This window comes from Arachis ipaensis, chromosome B04 (genome assembly GCF_000816755.2).
Source record: "Arachis ipaensis cultivar K30076 chromosome B04, Araip1.1, whole genome shotgun sequence".
Lineage (NCBI taxonomy): Eukaryota > Viridiplantae > Streptophyta > Magnoliopsida > Fabales > Fabaceae > Arachis > Arachis ipaensis.
This window is the reverse complement of record NC_029788.2, coordinates 129687772-129707267: the sequence shown is the minus strand read 5'-3', so window position 1 is coordinate 129707267 and position 19496 is coordinate 129687772. Positions and strand designations below refer to the sequence as shown.

The window sequence follows — 19496 nt, the reverse complement described above, 5'->3', positions numbered from 1 at the left end:
GGTGCTTGCCCCATATCCGTAAGAGTAGATCCGTCTCTGAATATGAGTTTCTTCTTTTGTTGAGTTGTAACTATTTATTCTTCATTAGGGTTCCACAATTTTTTTTTCCAATTTTTTGTTATGGAATGAGGGAGGGAGGATGAAAATAAAAAAAAAAATCTTAATCTCAATTTTAATTTAAAAATATCAAACAAATATTCATTTAATCACTAAGTGTGTGTTTGGATTATAGTTTACAAACGGGAGTTTGAATAAAATTGATTTTGTAAACTTGATTTTGATGAAAAGTAAGTTTGTGTTTGATTTATGTTTGGCAATCTTTGCATCAAAATGAATTATAGTAAAATAAATGTTGTTAATAATAAGAATTCCATAAATAATATAATAACATGCATAAAGGATAAAGTTGGTAAAAGGTAAATAAAGATGGAGTATTGATATCTAGAAGCCCGTTGGTGAAACGCAGAAGCTTAAAATTGTAGCTTCTTAAAAACCATGGTTTTGAAAGCAAAATCATTTATGCGTTCATGAATCAAAAATTTGCCAAACCAAAAATTGAAGCTTTCAAGAAGGCTAAACGTGCTTCTTCTCTTGTAACGCGTTTGCCAAACACACCCTAAATAGTCACATTACTGGTTACACAATGTTAGAGTGGAAGAAAACGTGACATATGTACAATTCTACTGATAGAGACACATTTTTATCGACGAAATGATAGATGTAACCCATAAAATATAGAATTCATATATATACTTAATTCATTAAATAAATATAAAATGTTGTTAAAAATAACATATAAATTAATAAAAAAAGAAAATTAATGTTGTTACCAATTCCATAAAATACCATTTTTGTTGTTAAACCTTTTCACAATCATCCAAATTGGATTTTCTATTTGTATACAAAATCATTTAAATGGTTGTAATTTGAATTATGACATATTATCTATATCTATAGAAATAGATGATAATTAATAAATAACAAATATCCATTGTCACCAAAAAGATAACCTATATCCATGTATAAAATAAAATTATATCAATTTTTAAAAGAGTTTAATTTTAATATATTGACAGTGTAAAATATTTTATATGGTCGTATAATTATATTCGTGACAAATTGACAATATCAATTAGTTATTTTTTGGCTCAATTTTTTGTTATGGAAACTTTGTCTGTGTTGTGCATGATTATGAGTTCCTGGGGTGCTACACTAATGTGTGGGACAACTTTTGCTCAGTTTTAGTGTGAAGAACTCGAACCATGCGAGTTCTTTGTATGGAAAAGGTGATGATAAATCGAAAGGTCTGATTTGTATTTTTAAATTTTTTATTTTTGAAAATAAAAATTGGAGGGTCCGATTTTAACATTAATTTTTTTTTATTTTCTAAACCACAAATCGGACTGTCCGATTTGTGATTGTTTGTTTAAAAAAAACAAAACAATACAAAAAAATCAGAAGCACCGATTTGTGTAATCCATAGCAACGTAAAACACTTCTCTTCTCACACCATCCTGTGATACACGTCTTTCTCTCACACGAAAAAGAATTTGTGTTATTTTTACCGATGTATCGTTACATAATTGGATAAAGGCGTAAAATTGTAAAATTATTTGTAAACATAAAAATTAATTTTTTTAAATAAAAAAATAGGTAATTTGAATTGTCTAAACAAAATCTAATTAAACTTCAGCTCCTTGTTGATTTAATCCACAACAGATTTGATGTCTATTTAAGGGCTCATTGGTCTTCTTTATCTATATGTATGTATGACTGTATATATTCATTTGCATTTCAGAAACAAACCATAAATGGACACTTTAAAGAAGCAGCAGCTTTCTCCTATGGATCTCCCAACGGAATTGTTAAGAGGAATTTTGTTAAGGTTACCAGTGAAGTCCGTTTTTCGATTCAAATGCGTCTCTAAGCAATGGCTCTCTCTGTTATCTGATTCCCACTTTGCAAAATCGCATTTCGATCTTACCAACAATATTAATAATAAGCTCTTATATTTGTCCCGTGATTTATCCGGTGATTATTCTAACGCTTATCGTGTAAAAATAGCAGGAACATCAATTCATCATGATTATAGGGTTCATCTTCATGCAATTTGTAAGCATGAAAGCACTAGGATTATCGGTTCATGCAGAGGCTTCATTCTGTTGAAGAATGACACAATGCTGATTCTTTGGAACCCGGTAACTGATTTTTATACAGCAGTGGCATATCCAGATCTCGATTTCTGGAATTTGGATTTTCCATGTTCGTCTTTCTTTTGTGGTGGTGTCGGGTATGAAAATTCCACTGATGACTATTTAATAGTCATTGGATCCATTAAGGCTATGCTGAAACCCTGGTGGAAGTTTTTCTCTCTTAGAACCAATTCATGGAAAGAAATTGAGGGTGGTGATCGCTTTTTCCCTTGTTTTCCTCTTCATCGTCAATTAGGATTGGTTTACAATGAAGCTATTCATTGGTTGGCGATTCATACTGGCAGTGATGATGAGCATAGTTTTGTAATTGTTGCCTTTGATATCGCGACGAAAACTCTATCAATGTTTCCCTTACCGTACCCACAAGATACTAGGAATTGTGAGTTAAGCCTCATGGGAGGTGGAGGATGCTTTGGAATGTGGATAATGAATAACACAGCGCCAGAGATATGGGTGATGAAAGAATATAAAGTGGAATCATCATGGACTAAACTTAATATTGTTCTTCCTCTTTATAGAGGTGTGATTCCTTTGTGTTTTGCTGACAGTGGTGATGAAGTTGTATGCAGAAGAGGCAATAACAGAGAGCTAATGAAACTCAGCAACAACCAAGCATGGGGAAGGTGTGTACTAAATCCTTGTGATAATGATCCAATTCTAGTTATGTTTACTGAGTCCTTGTTGTCACTTCCAAGTTCCAAGTAGCTATGTTTTTTATTATAATATATTTTCTTTTATTGAAGGAAAAAAAAAGTTTAAGTTGTATTGCAGTGCTATTTCCTTGAATAAGCTAATCTGGTGTGGTAAATAGGTTACTAGATATCCTAGTGATAAATTTTATTTCAGAGTTCTCATAAGCTTGTGATGAATTGTTGGCATAAATAAATTGTTGTTTTGGTCATAGTTTATGTTCCTTTATATATCAACCAGTACAGCACCACACTGATACATATCTATTCTCTCTCTATAATATATCAGAATTCAAAAAGGAGAAACATTGATAACATTTTTATTTTAAAACTTTATGACACTCAAAATTTTAAATAGTTCAATCAAAATTATAATGAGATTGAATTTGATTCAAAATTAATCAATTTTAATTGCACTAGGAAGACCCTTTAGAACCTCAAAGGCTATGAACATTGAAAACTAAGAACAAGTGGAAGATACCAAAGAAGATGCCTCCTTATCTGAGTTGTTAAGAAGAAATTATGCTAAGATTACCATTTTCCAGTGAAGTACATTATTGATTCATGAAAGGAAATTGAGCGTTTTGTAACTATGGAGTTCTGCTTAGTGTGGATCCTGTGAATTTGCTGTAATAGAAGAATTTAAATTGTTGGTAAAATAGGATGACAAAAGAATATTGAGAGGGTTGTCAAAGAAAAAAATGTAATTTGTTTTTCTGTCATATTTATCTTAATAAAATGCATGCAACAAGTTCAGATTTATTTTAATAACAAGTGTAATAGTTATTTTTTTATTTATTTAGATTCCTTTTGGCAATAGATTCTCAAATTTTCGGCAGAAAATTCAGTTATATATGTCTCTCTGCTTTCCTAGTGCTCTCTACCATTTCTTTTTAGGAAACAACCATGTTGCTGATTCTAATTTGATTATATGAATCGGTTTAATTTAAATTATTTTTTTACAGGTTGGACATTTTTTGTATAAATAAAGTGAGGCAAGAATGAATTTAGATACAAGTACAAAATACTTGTTACATGTTACTTGGTTGCAAGACTTTAGATTGGAGCATGGTTAACTTGCTTTATTAGTAATAATTTAAGGACAGTGTTTTGGGGTAGGAAAAGAACGGAAGTGGAGTTGTGTTTGTTTTGATTTTGACACAAGTTGGTTCAATTTTTCTGTGAAGATATCACAAAATTTTATGTTGAAAACCATATCTGTTTGAGACTTTGAGCTTCTAAACTGGAATAGAAGTTAATTTGTCTCATACTTCAGAGATTTCTTCTTATTAACCTTGCTTCAAATAAGACACTCAGTCCAAAGAAGCAGCTCAAACACTGCAACGTGCATATCTGTTAATGTGCAATATTGTACACATCATAATAATTTACAATATTATACCTCTGACATTACCATATTCATAAATTTATTGATCTGTCCATTAATCTTTTCCAATAATACTTATCAATATATATATTATTCATATAACCATTGTCCATATCGAAATTAAAATGAGGAGAGATCATGTGGAAGGAGTTATTTATAAAGAAATTTTGCATGATTGCATGAGTAGCTGAGCTGCTATATATATGTCCAATTAAGGAGATGCATCCTTTGTAGATGAAGCAGGTGGTGCGCCAGGGATGCTAGGTGAAGGGGGCAATGGAAAGAAAGGAAAGGGTGATGGAGTAGTAAACCCTGGCACTGGTGGCGGTGAAAAGAATGGTGACTGTGGAGGTTGAAATGGGGTGGGGAAACGTGGGGCAGCCGGTGGCTGCAACGGGTTAGGAAACGGGTTGGGGATCAATGGTGGTGGTTGAAATGGGTTGGAATCAGTAGGAGGTGGTAGAAGTGGGTTAGGAGGTAAAATAAAGTCTTCTGGTGCAGCCAATTTCTGATCTAAAGACTCAACATTTCTAGAAGTTTTAGTCTTATCTGGCCTTGGTGTTGATATTCCCGGAAGAGGCGGCAAGGGTGGCAATGGAGGAAGCTTAGGTAGTGTAGGGAGGGGAGGAAGAATAGGAAGAAAAGAACCAGGTGTGTTTGGATCTTGAGATGGAGATGGAAATGAAGGGTCAATATTTGGAGGAAGAAAGAATTCTTTGACAGAACCAAGAACGTTTTTGTTTGTGTTTTGAAGACTTGGTTTTTGGTTGCATAGGTTTGGTAGTTTAAGAGGCTTGAATGAGAAGAAACCAGCAGAGAATATGTGTAATCCTTGCTTCCTTGATTTGAGACGTATCGAAGATGAAGTTGCTGCTGAGGCCACAGCACAATAAGGCTCACTGCTACTTACAAGTTTCACACTGCACCCTTTGATCCTTCTCACATGTTTGCTCACTGAGAAAGGTAGTTCAACTCTGAATTCTCCAGCATCATTTGTCTTCACTTCTTTCCTGAATTTTGGTTCTGTGATCCCATCTTTGCATTCTACAGCAACTGATGCACCTGCACACAAGAATATAAGACATTATATAACATTAGCTTTATAATAGAGAAGATTTGAAAATAATACAACCTTTAGTTAGAACTGATTTTGGTGTATAATGATTTAAATTTTGCTTTTCCCAAAATTCTAATGTCTAAAGGCAAGAATTACCTCTAGTAAGTAAAAACCAAGAGTAAATATCAGAATTAGTCTCCAAGAAATTTCAGATCAGACATTTCGGTCTCCAACAAATTTTTATTCTCTAAAAATTCTCGAATTACTCTTGTCGAACAAATTAGTTCTTTCGTCGCTTTCAATCAAATTTTTAATATGCGTGTCGGATAAAAAATCCCTAGCAATTTTTAAGCCAATTAGGTTTCAGAAAATATCACTTTAAGACAAATTACTCCACTTTAAAATGATGAAGGGACCACCAATCTATCCAACAGATTACAAACTAAAGTGTCCAATCTGAAATTCCAGCCAATTTGGGTGTTTATTGAAAAACAAATCATAATTAAAATCAATTATCAATTTTGAAGTCCTCCACCCCTAACCCAAATAATAATAAAGAAGTTGGAGATGGACCTGAAATGAAATGGCTACCCATGGAGAAATCCTGTTGAAAACATGTGTCACAATAAACAGTGCCAACCACAACAGCTGAGGAAGGTTTCTTGTCATGGCCAGCCTCAGAAAGACAACAACCACATATTTGACTAAGTAACAATATCACAAGAAACCAAGACATAATTCTAATGTTTGTTCTCTCAAGAAAAAGACTCTTATCTATGAGTATAGTCTAACTGGTGAATATTGTGATGCCTTCCAAATTATAAGTAGTTAGAGTCTATATATAAACAACTAAAGTATGCTCTTATCTATCTCTTTCTTTTGTTACTTTATCTCTATTCTTTGTTCATTCTTTGCTGTCTACAATAAAGGCAATTATGATGACTATGACATTATTTATGCCTATCATGCAAAAACAAGTCAACTGCAAACTAAAATGCAGTAAATGTAGTTTGTTTTTCCCACCAAAATACAGCTTGGAAAGAAGGTAGTAATTTGGAAGGGGTGGATAAAAGGTTAGATACAGAGGAAGCTGCTAGTTTGTGTATGATTTATTTGGAAATTTGTTCCTTTGTTGTTGGTATGGACAAAATGAACATCAAAAAAGGGTACGGTTGGGACCCTGTTGGTTCACGAGACTAAGGTCTAAGGGTAGTAAGCCCCATAAAATGTGAGCATGCAAGTCATGACATTGATGAAAAAAGAACACAAAGAAAGCATGTCCTTGCTGGATTCACATTTGGAGCTAAAGCTAGTTTTGACTTTCAGAAATACTGACAATGTAAGCACCCCCATGATGCTGATTTCCATGTATTGTATATATCATTGTTTTATTATATATAAAAAATTTTCTTTTATTCATTTTTTTCCAACAATAAACTAAAGTTTAATTTTGATGTACTTTTAATCATATATGTTTTTTTAGATGATTATTTATCCTGAGTAAATGTAAAAAAATAATTATTATTACTGACGTGACATTACGTAATTAAAAACATGCATAAAAATACTTTAGAGTACATCAAAATTAAATTCCAATAAACTAACTCATTCATTTCGATTTTGCATTACATTGAATGATAGACTTAGTTACTCTAAGTTTCATTCTCTATCTTAAAAAAGTGAGTATATATAACAATTCATGACACAAAAATGTTTGGAAACCCATGTATTTGATGTCAATATAGTATAGAGATCAAACTCATAAGTTCATCTGTTTATGTATGATTGTTGTTCAAGGCATTTGTATGTAAGTTGTAATTTGCTAATTTAACAATCAACTCGTTACTACTCTTAAGAATTAAATAGTATCAAATTATCAATAAATTTCTGATGGGAATATTCTTAAGCCAACATACCTTTTGTCTAGTTGTCGAACAACATATTTTTAGTCCACACTTTTAAATATTGTTGACTAACTGATGACTAAAAATAATAAATTCTCCTGAGCCTCTATCATCCCTCTTATATTAAATGTTATGGACTTCTATTTACCTCACACTACAATACACTTAAACCTATCGTGTTTAGTTAGGTATCTTTTAGAATAAATGAAATTTAAGCCATCTATAAGAATGATTTCAACTCAGCCTGAGTAGTTTTGTTAAGATTTTCTTAAGCACTGATTATTAAGAAATATTTTGGAAATATTTGTATCACTATTATGAATTCTTGAATAACATGATTTCTCCATAAAGTAAGACAACTGTTTTTTTTTTTTTTTTTAACTTAACTTGCATGAAAACATCTCTTATGAAATATGAAAAAGAATTTCTCAAAGTCATAGAAGTAGTTCTCCAATTCTAGGAATTCGTTATCCTCACGGGCTTTTTTCTTTTTCAATTAATGTTCAGAGACACCAGTAATTCCTTCATTTTCCTTTTGTGTGTTTTAATTAAAGAGGTCACTTGCAGCAGCATTTTCTGGTGTAGCATTATTTTCATAATCATATTAAAATGCACACTTAATAATTTCCTTTAAGATTGATAGTTTACAATATACAAAAAAAAACTATGGGCAGCATGTTCACAGAAAAAGGGTTTAAATCGATTCAATTCAAACCAAAAAAGATTAAAGCGAATTAGAATGAAAAATAAATAAAATTGATCCAGCTTAAATTGCAATAAATTATATACATAAAATCAAATTGATATTTTTATTTTAGTTTCTCCAAAATACATATTGCACCACAAATTCCATTTCCTTATTCTTATGTTTGTCCTTGTTTTTGTGTTTTGAAAACAAAGTGCTATCTTTTGTTTATCATAACAGGTGAGACTCGAATTTGAGATTTCTAGATAGAAAGGAAAAATTTATGTCATTTGAAATGAGATCTGTTTCGCGCGATGCGCAAGTGAGTAAAAAGTTTACTTTCATTGTATCTTTAATTGGCCTATACAAATCATTTGCATTTTCTATTTTTAATTTTTTTATAGTATAGACTTTTTCTTCTTGTAACAAATGTTTGAATTTGTTCATCACATTTCTCTTCACAATTATATGAAGATGTGTTCCTTGCAGTATTAGTAAATCATAGTTAATAATTAGTTAAAAAGGAACAATTAATAGCATATTAAAAGAAATATAATTTTAACGATATTAAAATACAATTATATATAAAGTATTATAAAATAATATAAAAAGTATAAAAAGTAAAAATAATTAAGATATATTTTTTAAATTCAATTTAAAAATACAATAAATATGTTTGTTTTGTACCTTTTCATCTAATATAATCATTTCTAAGTAAAGAGACTTATTTTTATTTGTGGGTGTTAATGTTTTCTATAGATGAACCACCCGAACTTTGATAAACTAATTGTCTGTTTGTTTAGTGATATTGTCCAAAGAATGATGTTCTATTGAGTAAATTTGAGATGTTGTGTAGTTCGAAAATAAATTTTTTGTGCTAAATTTGATGTTATTTGAAAGAATAATGATAAGATACTTATATAAGTAGTTCAAATAGTATGGAATTTGAATATTTGTAACGTAAAATTTATTATAATTAATAATATTATTATGATATTTGTAATATGGATACTTATTACATTTAATGAGTTATTTATAAAAATTAATAAATTAATTATTAGGGTTATAAATTTATTGTATTGTTTATAACGGTAAGATATAATAAATATAGGGATATGAATTTAATGTCTTTGTAAGCTACAAATTTGGTTAGACACTATTAATTTCTAATTATTGTTATTGGTAAATTTGTATCCTAATTTGTATATATATTTTTTTACTTGTATATATAATTTTGTATATTTTATTTTTTTGTTAATTTGAAAATAATGGTTGATTTGGCAAAAATTGAAAGTGATGTTGCTGACATGATATTAATAAAAGGAGAAATATATCTTAAAAATAATGTGGGTAAATTTATATATTTACTTTTATATATTAAGAATAGATAGATGCTATTAAGAGCGATGTAATTCAGTAACAAAAAGTGTTTTTACTTTTTTTCTGGAATGGAACTTTAGAATTTTTGTCATAAAACTACATGTTTTTATTTTTTGGTCAGGGTCATGAAACTACATGTTAAATTCAAATAAAACTTATTGGGTATGGTTTAGAGAAAAGTACTTTGGGAATGGGACCAAAAGACAACGTATAGCCCAATTTACTAAAAGCTCTTGGGCATCCAAAATTCCCAATTCAAAACCCTAGGTTAGCAAACCTTGGGCCCAAAACGAAAACCCTAACCAAACTATAAATATCAATTGTCGCCTCAACCAGCTAGGGTTTCTTCCTCTCTGCATCACCATCTACACACAGTTTGCTCTCTTGCCTGTCTCTTCCAGAGTCCAGCAACAATGGTGGCCGCCAAGAAGACCGTAATCTCTCTCTGCCTCTCTTTCTCTCTCTGTGCATACTGGAAATTGTTGATCTGCTACTTTGCTTAAAGGTTTCTGATTTGGCGTTTTGAGATTCTAAAATGACATTGTTTGTGTGGTTTGAATTTGATATTATGCAGAAGAAGACTCATGAGAGCATCAACAACAGACTCGCACTTGTCATGAAGAGTGGCAAGTACACTCTCGGTTACAAGACCGTTCTCAAATCTCTCAGAAGCTCCAAAGGTATTCCCTTTATTTATTTTAACGCTATTTCTCTGCTGAGAAGCTAGGGTTTTTTTTTCTCCTTTTAAAAATGGAGCTTTGATTTGTGGGATTTGAGAATCTGGATTGCTTTAGTATGTTATGAGCTAAGGGTTCTTTTAATGGTCAAAATTTAAGTTGATTTGGTTCTGTGAGTGTAGAAATGATGAATACTATTAGAAGTTTTTAAATTTTTTATTTTAACATTGAAAACTTTAATATTTTGTATTTTCAATAAAAGTTTTCTCAATTTATAACTCTAACATGTGCCCTTAGCTAAACGCTTAGATGTATGCTGTGGTTATTTTGATGTATGAAAACTATAGCTTGTTTATAGTTATTGGGGAAGATCTGTTTTTGTGTGTGTGTATGTGTGTGTTTTGTTTCCTTTGCTAATTTTATATATTAATTGAAATGATTTGGTTAAATGTTATTGTTCTTGGTTTGGTTTTAGGGAAATTGATTATCATCGCTAACAACTGCCCACCATTGAGGAAGTCAGAAATAGAGTACTATGCCATGTTGGCAAAGGTTGGAGTCCATCATTACAATGGGAGTAAGTTATAAATCTCTCTCTAATGTTATTGTGTTATTAAGGTTAGCTAGAATTCGAGCCTCTAGAGTCACGTCAGTTGATGTAAAATTATAACGAGTAGCTGATGGATATTTTTATTACTGTGAGCATTTGGTATTTTGATTGTTAGCACATGGTATTTTCCGAGGAACATGATGCGAGCTTGTTGTTTCCCTTTTTCTCAATTTTTTAGGTTGATGTCTACCGGAATTTGTTGATTGACTCACATTATTTAGGTTCCTGTTTCTTTCTGTTTTTATTAAACAAATTATTTCTTGTTGATTTCAGACAATGTCGACTTGGGAACTGCATGTGGAAAATATTACAGAGTGTGCTGCCTCAGCATTATTGATCCTGGTATAATTTCTTTCCATGACCACATAAAATTCCACACAATATATGATAACAAACCAGCGATGCTTATTTAGGTTTTTAATGACTCGATTGTTAATTGTTATCTTATTTTCAGGTGATTCTGATATCATTAAGACACTGCCTGGCGAACAGTAAAAGTAGAGTCGAAGTCTTTTTTTGCTCGCGATGTTCTGTTTTCAGTTGGTTCAGACAATGTTATATGAAAAGTTTTATTTAGTTTTAAGCTATTCTGTATGAGTTGCATTGCTTTTGGGATTCTACATTCTAGCAGATACGCATTGAGTAATTTTACCATCAAATTTTTTCGATATATATTTCTGAGTAACATACATAACGTGCAACATGGCGATAGTAAATTTTCAAGTCCGGAAATTGTTTAGTTGATGAAAACTCAAGTATGTTACATTGTTACATAATAAAGTTAGACCGAAGGCTGATCACATGCCAGAACAAGATTATGAATATGTTTAGTTCTAGTGTTCATAATCAATGGTTTAATCGTATAGTACCTTGCGTCGTTTGGAATTATATATTTTTGAACATGATTATGAACACTTCCGAATACCAAAATGCACATTACTTAGCAATAAAGCGCAATAAACTTTATTTTGGAATGAATTTAAGCATCAAGTTTAGTCCCAGGTACATGACGAGCTTATCTATAACCTGAGTTTGTAGAACTTTGATTAAGTTTGAAAGTTCAGCCTATTACATCATCTTAGCAAAATTAAAATATAGTCTAAAATTACCAAATTGTACACACCACTTAAACAATATATATAGAGTAAATGGAGCTGAAAATGCCTTCAACCTCAATTGGCTAAACAAAAAAATTAAATTACAACTTCAAAAATAAAACATTGCATTGCCATTTGCCACTAGCTGTTAATCACATTCAGTGAAAGGAACAATCAAAACCACCACCTAAACTCCAAAACCAACCAAAATCACACTTCTGGATATAAAATGGGCAAGGGAAGTAGGGATGAGGTTCTTGTGCCTGTGGTCTCTTGTCAATCAAGAAACATAGAGCAGTCCCATTTCCATCTCAAGGTAAGTTTACCAGAAAAGGTATTCCCAGTCACGGCATGCGAAGCAGAGGCTGGAGGATATGAAGTCTTCAATGGCGACAACAAAGTGGGAAGTGTTTAGACAAATGGGAATCCTCAGAAAGTTCATGCCTTAAGGGTGCTCATTCATGTTACTCATGATGCTCCTCTATCATAAAATGCAAGAAGCTGCTTGACGTGATTATGCCATGCAGCAACATTTTGCCCATCCACTGTCACCCAGTCAACAACCGTCGATGCCGGTTGCTCCCACCATTCATCAAGCTGCATAAAAAGTTAAAAATCAGAGATTTAAATGGAAATTGCAAAAGGGATATGAAAAAAACCAGCAATTCTGATGAATTTTCTTTATTCATCCATGTGTATGACACTTTGCTAAACAAATATGCAACAGGAAATTGTGGCGAAAGTTTTCCAGAGAGAAATTTGGAAACTGCATGAACCCATTCTATAATTTTTCACCTCAACTTCAATTATTATATTAACTTGATCAGTAATAATAACAGTGGTAACTCACCAAACCCCTGACATATTTACAAGCTTCCAAGCTCTGCTGAGCATTCAAAACACCAGCCTTAAGTTCAGGCAACCATTTCTCCATAACAGTCTTGTCTTGCTCTGCAGCCAAACTCAGAGAATAATTTGTTGTCCTGCATCAATACATCAAATGTCAATAAAGAAGGAAAAAGAGAATTCAAATTCTGAAGGTATGAATCTGAAAAGGATGGAAAAGGTAAGTTATCCTGACCTTCCAATTAACTGATAAAAAAAAAGAAAAATCAAATTTACATGTCAAATTCTGGGGTTAGATACAATATTTACCTTTCATATTCCTGTTGAACACAATAAGCATGGTTTAACAAAGCATGACCACTTTGAACAAGATCCCTTCTAATGTGAACAAGATTAATAGCCTTTAATAAATCTTCCAACACACAAGCTTCAGAGCCACGAAGTTTCAGACAGAACTCCAGGGACTCCAACACAGATGCTAGACCAGCATCTGAACCCTCCAGGCCTGTCCACCCCACATTTAACAAGAGATTAATTTACCACACTATAATATATATATATATATATAGCTTTTATGCAAAGCACATGATAAGTCCTTACAATTTCTCTTCAAATTACATGAAACAGTAATACATAGACTTGAAACAATAAAAATAAGATATATATTGTTATACAAAGTTAATACCCTATTTACTCATGCTATAGGAATTACCTGATAGAAAGTCAATAAAATAGACTATGTTGATCACATCATACCAACCTCAAATTCAAGTGACAATTTTATTTCACCCAAAACAATTTACATAATTGATAATGCATGAGATCCTAACTCCAAGTCTCCAAAACACTTAATAATCAGAGACATCTCACATAGTCAATTGGGAATGCAAAACAGTAATACACATACCAGCTGGATACTGAAGGGCGGCTGAAACACGGCATATTGATGGAATCGCTGATGGATCCCGAGCACCTGCTCTTGCTGTTAAAATCGCTGCATTCATTTCTGCATTGGCAACTGCTTCCTGTCCTGATGATCCACTGGCCCCCATGGCTTCTAGCAGTGCCTAAGTGAACCAGTATTGAAGATAAAGTTATGTTGAAGCACGACACAATATGAGACGATTAAATACCTAATGCAACTCTTTCCACAAGAAAACAACAAACTTAGCCTTTTCCCACTCACTAGGTGGTGGCGTTGGCTCTATATGGGTCAAGCCAAGTCATAATCTTCTGTCATGAACTATATCTGTATAAACAATTTATATCAAAAGTCTTTTTTTAATAATTCAAGTTACAGTTTTTCTAGGTCTTCCTTTACATCTAAGTTTTTATTCTCATCTATCTGGTTCACTCTCCTTACCAGGGCCTCTATAGGTTTCCTTTGTTCAACAGAGGAATCTACAAGCCGAGATTCCACTATCTACTCAACAATAGGGGCAACCGCAAGTGTTTTCAGGTGCACTCATACCTAATTCTATCTCTTCTAGTATGGCCACCCTAAAAATTACCCCTCAACTAGTTTAGCCTATCTGAATAATGAACATATCTTTAAGTGAGTCATGTTCCTAAAGGTGTTAAGAAAAGTTAGGTGTATCTGATCACTCTTGTTGCTTTCTTGATTTTATTTATTCATGTTCCTTGTTTTAAACTTCAATGAACTCAGAACTTTGAATACCAAAATGTCAAGATGGGACATCAAAAAGAAACTCCATCTATCAAATACCATGCATCAACAAACAAGTGGGGGAAAAAATTTCTGTTGAAACATTATAAACCTGTGGGGAAGAAGGAAGCATGTAGAGGCTATTATCAGGACACCGACAAAAGGTAGACACTTCCTTCTCAATAAGATCTTTTGCACTATTTGAAGTCTCAACAACAGCAGCACATGCTGGAATTATAGTGCTTGCAGCATACTCCCTAGCAGTTAATGGTTGCTGACCCCAAAACAACGCAGCATCCTGCAATATGTGATTAACAAGGGGGTAAAATAAAAATTCACTATTTTTCCCTAAAAAATAGAAACAGGAAAAAAATATACACTGCAAAAAGACAATGTGTCAGAAGCAAGGGATATGAATTCCATGCCAAGTACCAACACTGTACATAAACTTCGCTAATATCCATCATCTCAATAGTCAATGCAAATATTGGCCAATTAAGTTGGAAAAAGTGATAATCTTAGGATTCTAACAAGGTAACAGCACCACCCAAGGATGAACAATAAAGATACCAGAGTTTCACTTATACAGGAAATATGGAAATAGTGGAATCTTACCTTATTTGCGTTAAGTAATGCTGTATATATGGTCTCAAGTTCTGATCTTCGAGCATCGAACTCTTCAATCTTTTTCCACTTTTTTTTCAGAGAATCTTCAGCTTCCTTCCTCTCAGCGCACAACTTATTCAGGCGTTGTATTTCAGACATCAGGGTATTTAGGCTTGCCTTTAAACCAGCAACTTCTCTTTCCTTGGCCCAAACATCAAGCTGAAAACAGGAACCATATAAAGAAATGGAATATTTAAATGCTTAAATTCCTAAATTAAATAGGAAAATCTAATCAGTTAATGAAAATGGGATCCTAAATAATTTAAATGAAAATGCAATAACCAAGGATTCAATCAACCCTGAAACATAGAAGGTGGTAAATTCTTATTTCTCCTGCCTTAAATGGAGAATATAGAATTTGATTGTATCTAGAATTGAACATTTTTGCTAAACCCAATTTAAGTCATAATAACCACAACAATAAATACTAGATGAGTGATGTAGTATCTAAAAAATATTCCTAAACATTCTCCAAAATAATAAATAAAGTAAAAATACATATGTTAAATGTCTTGAAAACTTAAAAAGCAATCAATTCTTCCCTAATTAGAAAGATATTTAGGAGGGGATGTGGGGGCGCTTGCGTGTGCGCGCACATGATACTTTGTAACACTTTCTATCAAGGTAAAAATGTAACTAATGGACTTTATGTTTTGAAGAGAAGACCTCAAGTTGCCTAAGACTTCCAACATTCTGAGACGTGCTTCCAATACCAATTGAGCGTGATGGAACATCAGTGCCACCATACAGACGTTTCATAAGTTTCTCGGACAAGTCCTTTGCCTCAGCAGCCTTGTTTAATGCATCTTCGGTAGCCAAAAATTGCTGAACATGAGCTTTCTGTAAACAGAGATAGAACACTAGCTAAGTAATTTCCCTTATGAAGATAAAGTTGTGCAGTTCAAGGCAGAATATAGACCTGTCTCTCAAGAAGCTGATTTTGACTTCCTCCTGGAGGCACATCAACTCCAATCTTTCCATTGCCATAAAGTTGATACTGTAGAGGAGAGCTCCCATCAGAAGTGGAAACATCCATCACTATGTTATTTTCATATTTGTACCTGATTGAAGGATTCAAGTTTGAATTTATAACAGCTATACAAAAAGTATTTCCTTACTGCTAATATAAAACTAGCGGAACATTCATAAAGTGCTTCCAATCACTACGTGAACACTATTGATATTTTTCTGGTCATGGTCAGAATGGGTACTAAATCACCTATGGATCTTCATTATGCATTGCCAATTTTGTATTTCAGACTGAAGAAAAGTTTTTAACAAAAATATAGTAACAATGATTTAAGGTTTCAACTAAAGGTCAAAATTCAAATAGTATATTAACAAAAGAACCGAGAGAATGTGATGAATAGGAATACATATATTCCCATACCTCAAGGTCTCTGCATCAGCTTTAACATCAATTTTCTCTATTTCTCTGGAGATTAGACTTTTCAGCCGATAAGTGTAAGCAGTAATTGCCTGAAGCAGCTGAGGTGGACTCTTAAGGCAATTTAAAATTATAGTTCTAACCTCTTCTGGAATTTGTCCATCAAAATCAAACCCCAACTTTACTGTTTCTGCCTGAGGATTTGAATGAATGCCACTTCCTTCATAAGCAGGAAAAGAATTCCGTATTTTATCAACCATGTAAGCTACAAGACATTCACAAGCCTTTCTAATATTCTTTTCCCTAGTGGTTTCAATGAGAATGACATCGTCTGCAGATTTACCGCTCTTAACAGTAGAATAAACGGCTTCCTTCTCATTTTTAGCACTAAAACTGTTGGTTGCCTCAACAGAAGAATCAAGACCTGATCGTTGAGCATCCAATGCTTGATTTACATAGTGACAGAGACGTTTATGATATTCGGCAAATATTTTTGCAGCTTCTTCACACTGTCTATCATAAGCCTCCAACATCACTTGCTTGTGCCTGCAAAATCAGCAAGGAACTCAGACACTTCCATTGTTTCAATTAGTCAATGGCATAAATCACCACAATCTCATTCTTATTTTTCCCACATATCATCTATATTATATTCTATAGACACAGTATATGAGAGGGCATAATGGCATCTTTTTTTTATCTATGTAGCTGATCACACCAATGGGGAAAAGGCTTGTTGTTGCAGCTGTTTTGTTGCTTCAAACATATCACCAGCATAGACAAAAGTACATAAACCTTCTTTTTAAACAGAAATCATAAATCATATTACATTCTAATTTCTTATCATTAAACGCATATTTCTAATCATAAAATCACATCTCTATCACTAGCTATTATACTACCTTACTTACATCTCAGATACTGTCCTTAACAAGGCTTCCCTGACCTTTCCATATACACACACAAATCAGGGTAAGGCAAATTCTACCAATTTTTCTGCTATCCAATATGTCCTCTCTCCTTTCTAACAATCATCAAGCACAATACACAGAAATTAGGACAAAATATACAAATGTAAAGATCAAAAACAAACAGAAGTGGACCTATAATTGGAGCGTTCATCAAGCATCCTCTTCCTCTCGGTCTCTTCTCTCGAAACCTCAAGCATCCTCGCCCTCAAATCTTTCCTCTGCCTCCTCACAGCGTTCCTCAGCCTCTCAACCTCCTTCTCCGCGGCCTCCCGCTCCTGTAACGCCGCCTCCCTCGTCTCCGCCTCTCCTCCGGAGATCCTCTCCTTCCTCCTCCCTCCGCCTCCCCCAGCTCTCCCCTTCCACTCCTCCCTCCCACCTCCTCCGCGGCCGTCACCGCCGTGCACGGTGATGTTCCGGCGGATATTCTGCACAGTCTTCTCCGACTTCGCACGCGTAATCAGGAAGTTCCAGACCGGGATCATGTTACCGCGGCAAATCCGTCGAAGCGATTCCACCGACGGAAGGTGCGACTTGCCGGCGGTTACGCCGGCGAGAGGGCGGTATCCCATCTCCTTGTGCAGCCATTCGAGTATGGCCTCCGGCGTGGCGGCAGTAGCAGCGGCGCTCGACGACGACGACGGCGATGTGGCCTGCATTGTGAGGAAGATTCTATGATAGTGTTGGTTGCATCTGGCTGAGTCGTGACTCGGTAACTCGATCGAGTTAAGGGTAGTTACAGAGTGGATCTGAGAACTTTGGAAGCTAATGAAGCAAAAGAGCGAGTCACTGTGATGTTGATTGTTTTTGAATTTTTGCACTTTTTTGCAGTGTAATTGATAATTGAAAATGAAGAAATGAAGCAAAGCCTTTTTCTTTTTTGTTTCCAGGGTGCGAGAAATTTGAAAAGAAAAAATTGGAAATGGTTTTGGTTTTTGATGGTGGTGGTGTCCACCTCTTGCAAAATGGAGGGGGAATGGAAATTGATTTGGGAAATTTGAAATGCTTCTTATTATAAATGAATTAAAAAAAAAATATTATGCAAATAGTAAAAGTTAATTATTGTGTATTTATATATAAATAAATATATTGTTTAATTTATTTTTGTATTTAGATATCTATTTTATATAAATAGTTGATTTTGTGGATAATTTTTATGTATATATAATAGGATTATTTGTTTTATCCCATTAGTGTCTTGAATTTTGGATAAAATTAAAACAAAAATTTTAATTTGGTTATATTTATAGGTGGCAAATGAGTCTAAATTCGTCGGGACGACCCGCGTAATTCGCCAAAAAGGCGGGTCGGACTTGAAAATTGGGACCGCCAAATAGTAAAAGCCCGCCTAATCCGCACCGCTTAAACCGCGGACTTTGGTGAGCTTTGGCGGGGTGGGGCGGGTTTCCCCGCCGGGCTTAATTTTTTTTAGTGAGGGAGTATTTTTGCAATTTTTTTGCCAAAATTTAACTTGTCCCAACCTAACTTACAAGAGTATGAAGATAAAAATTGAGTGTTTTGGATTATATTTATGTTATTTTGAAGACAATATTTATAATTATGTTTTGGATTATATTTATTTTGCTTTGGAGAGAATATTTATACTTATGTTTTGGATGAAAACTTGGTTTATAACTATGTTTATTAGATATTTTATAATTACAAAGACTTTAATATTTGTGAATATAAAAAATGTAATTTTTATGCCTTTAGAAATTATAAATTTATTAATATGGTTGTGAAATTATATATATTATATTTAGTAATTAATAGTAAAAAAAAAATTTTTTTGACGGATTTAACCCGCCAACCCGCAATTAGGCGGGACGGGGTGGGATTCTATAACCGTCTCACTAAGCGGGGCGAAACGGACTTCTAACGGAGCGGACTTCACTATTTGCCACCCCTAGTTATATTCATAAAGATTTATCAATTAAATTTTAACGTAGCAAGAATAAAAAAAAATTATACAATTATTTTAAATCCCTCTAAAATCGGCTGCAAATTGCAACTAAATTATATTAAGTAACATTAAAACAAAAGACTATGCTACATGTATATCAAAATCAGCTACTAAAGTTAGTTATTAATGTAAAATAAATGTCGGAATATAAATACACGTTAAAAATAAATTAAATCATACATATATTTATACACAAATATATTAATAATTGATTTTAATAACTAATTTTAGTGTACAAATAACATTTAAAAAAATTAGGATAACTGTGTCCCAATTTAGCCAATTCATTGGCAGTTTGGCA

The 19496-nt window shown here is 33.2% G+C and overlaps 4 protein-coding genes across 5 annotated transcripts; 2 read left to right on the top strand and 2 right to left on the bottom strand.

The window, feature by feature from the left end:
• Positions 1774-4090, top strand: LOC107638161 (F-box/kelch-repeat protein At3g23880-like). The gene is made up of 2 exons (XM_016341328.2): positions 1774-2836; positions 3868-4090. The coding sequence occupies exons 1-2, from the start codon at positions 1812-1814 to the stop codon at positions 3905-3907; spliced, it is 1065 nt and encodes a 354-aa protein (XP_016196814.1). The 5' UTR covers positions 1774-1811; the 3' UTR covers positions 3908-4090.
• Positions 4255-6180, bottom strand: LOC107635476 (proline-rich receptor-like protein kinase PERK9). Its single transcript, XM_016338954.2, has 2 exons — positions 5920-6180; positions 4255-5351 (listed from the first exon to the last, which is right to left on the bottom strand). Exons 1-2 carry the CDS (start codon positions 6080-6082, stop codon positions 4501-4503), a joined length of 1014 nt encoding a protein of 337 aa, XP_016194440.1. The 5' UTR covers positions 6083-6180; the 3' UTR covers positions 4255-4500.
• Positions 9591-11274, top strand: LOC107635475 (60S ribosomal protein L30). Its single transcript, XM_016338953.2, has 5 exons — positions 9591-9749; positions 9890-9995; positions 10468-10569; positions 10876-10944; positions 11057-11274. The coding sequence occupies exons 1-5, from the start codon at positions 9729-9731 to the stop codon at positions 11095-11097; spliced, it is 339 nt and encodes a 112-aa protein (XP_016194439.1). The 5' UTR covers positions 9591-9728; the 3' UTR covers positions 11098-11274.
• LOC107635474 (AUGMIN subunit 5) lies at positions 11608-18195 on the bottom strand. 2 transcript variants are annotated; one of them, XM_021122089.1, is made up of 11 exons: positions 17368-18195; positions 16608-16810; positions 16268-16484; positions 15797-15938; positions 15544-15717; positions 14827-15036; positions 14324-14509; positions 13453-13612; positions 12855-13050; positions 12550-12682; positions 11608-12296 (listed from the first exon to the last, which is right to left on the bottom strand). In XM_021122089.1, the coding sequence occupies exons 1-11, from the start codon at positions 17889-17891 to the stop codon at positions 12168-12170; spliced, it is 2274 nt and encodes a 757-aa protein (XP_020977748.1). In that variant the 5' UTR covers positions 17892-18195; the 3' UTR covers positions 11608-12167. The 2 variants fall into 2 exon arrangements, with proteins under 2 accessions (XP_020977748.1, XP_016194438.1); XM_016338952.2 differs by having other exon boundaries at positions 16268-16810.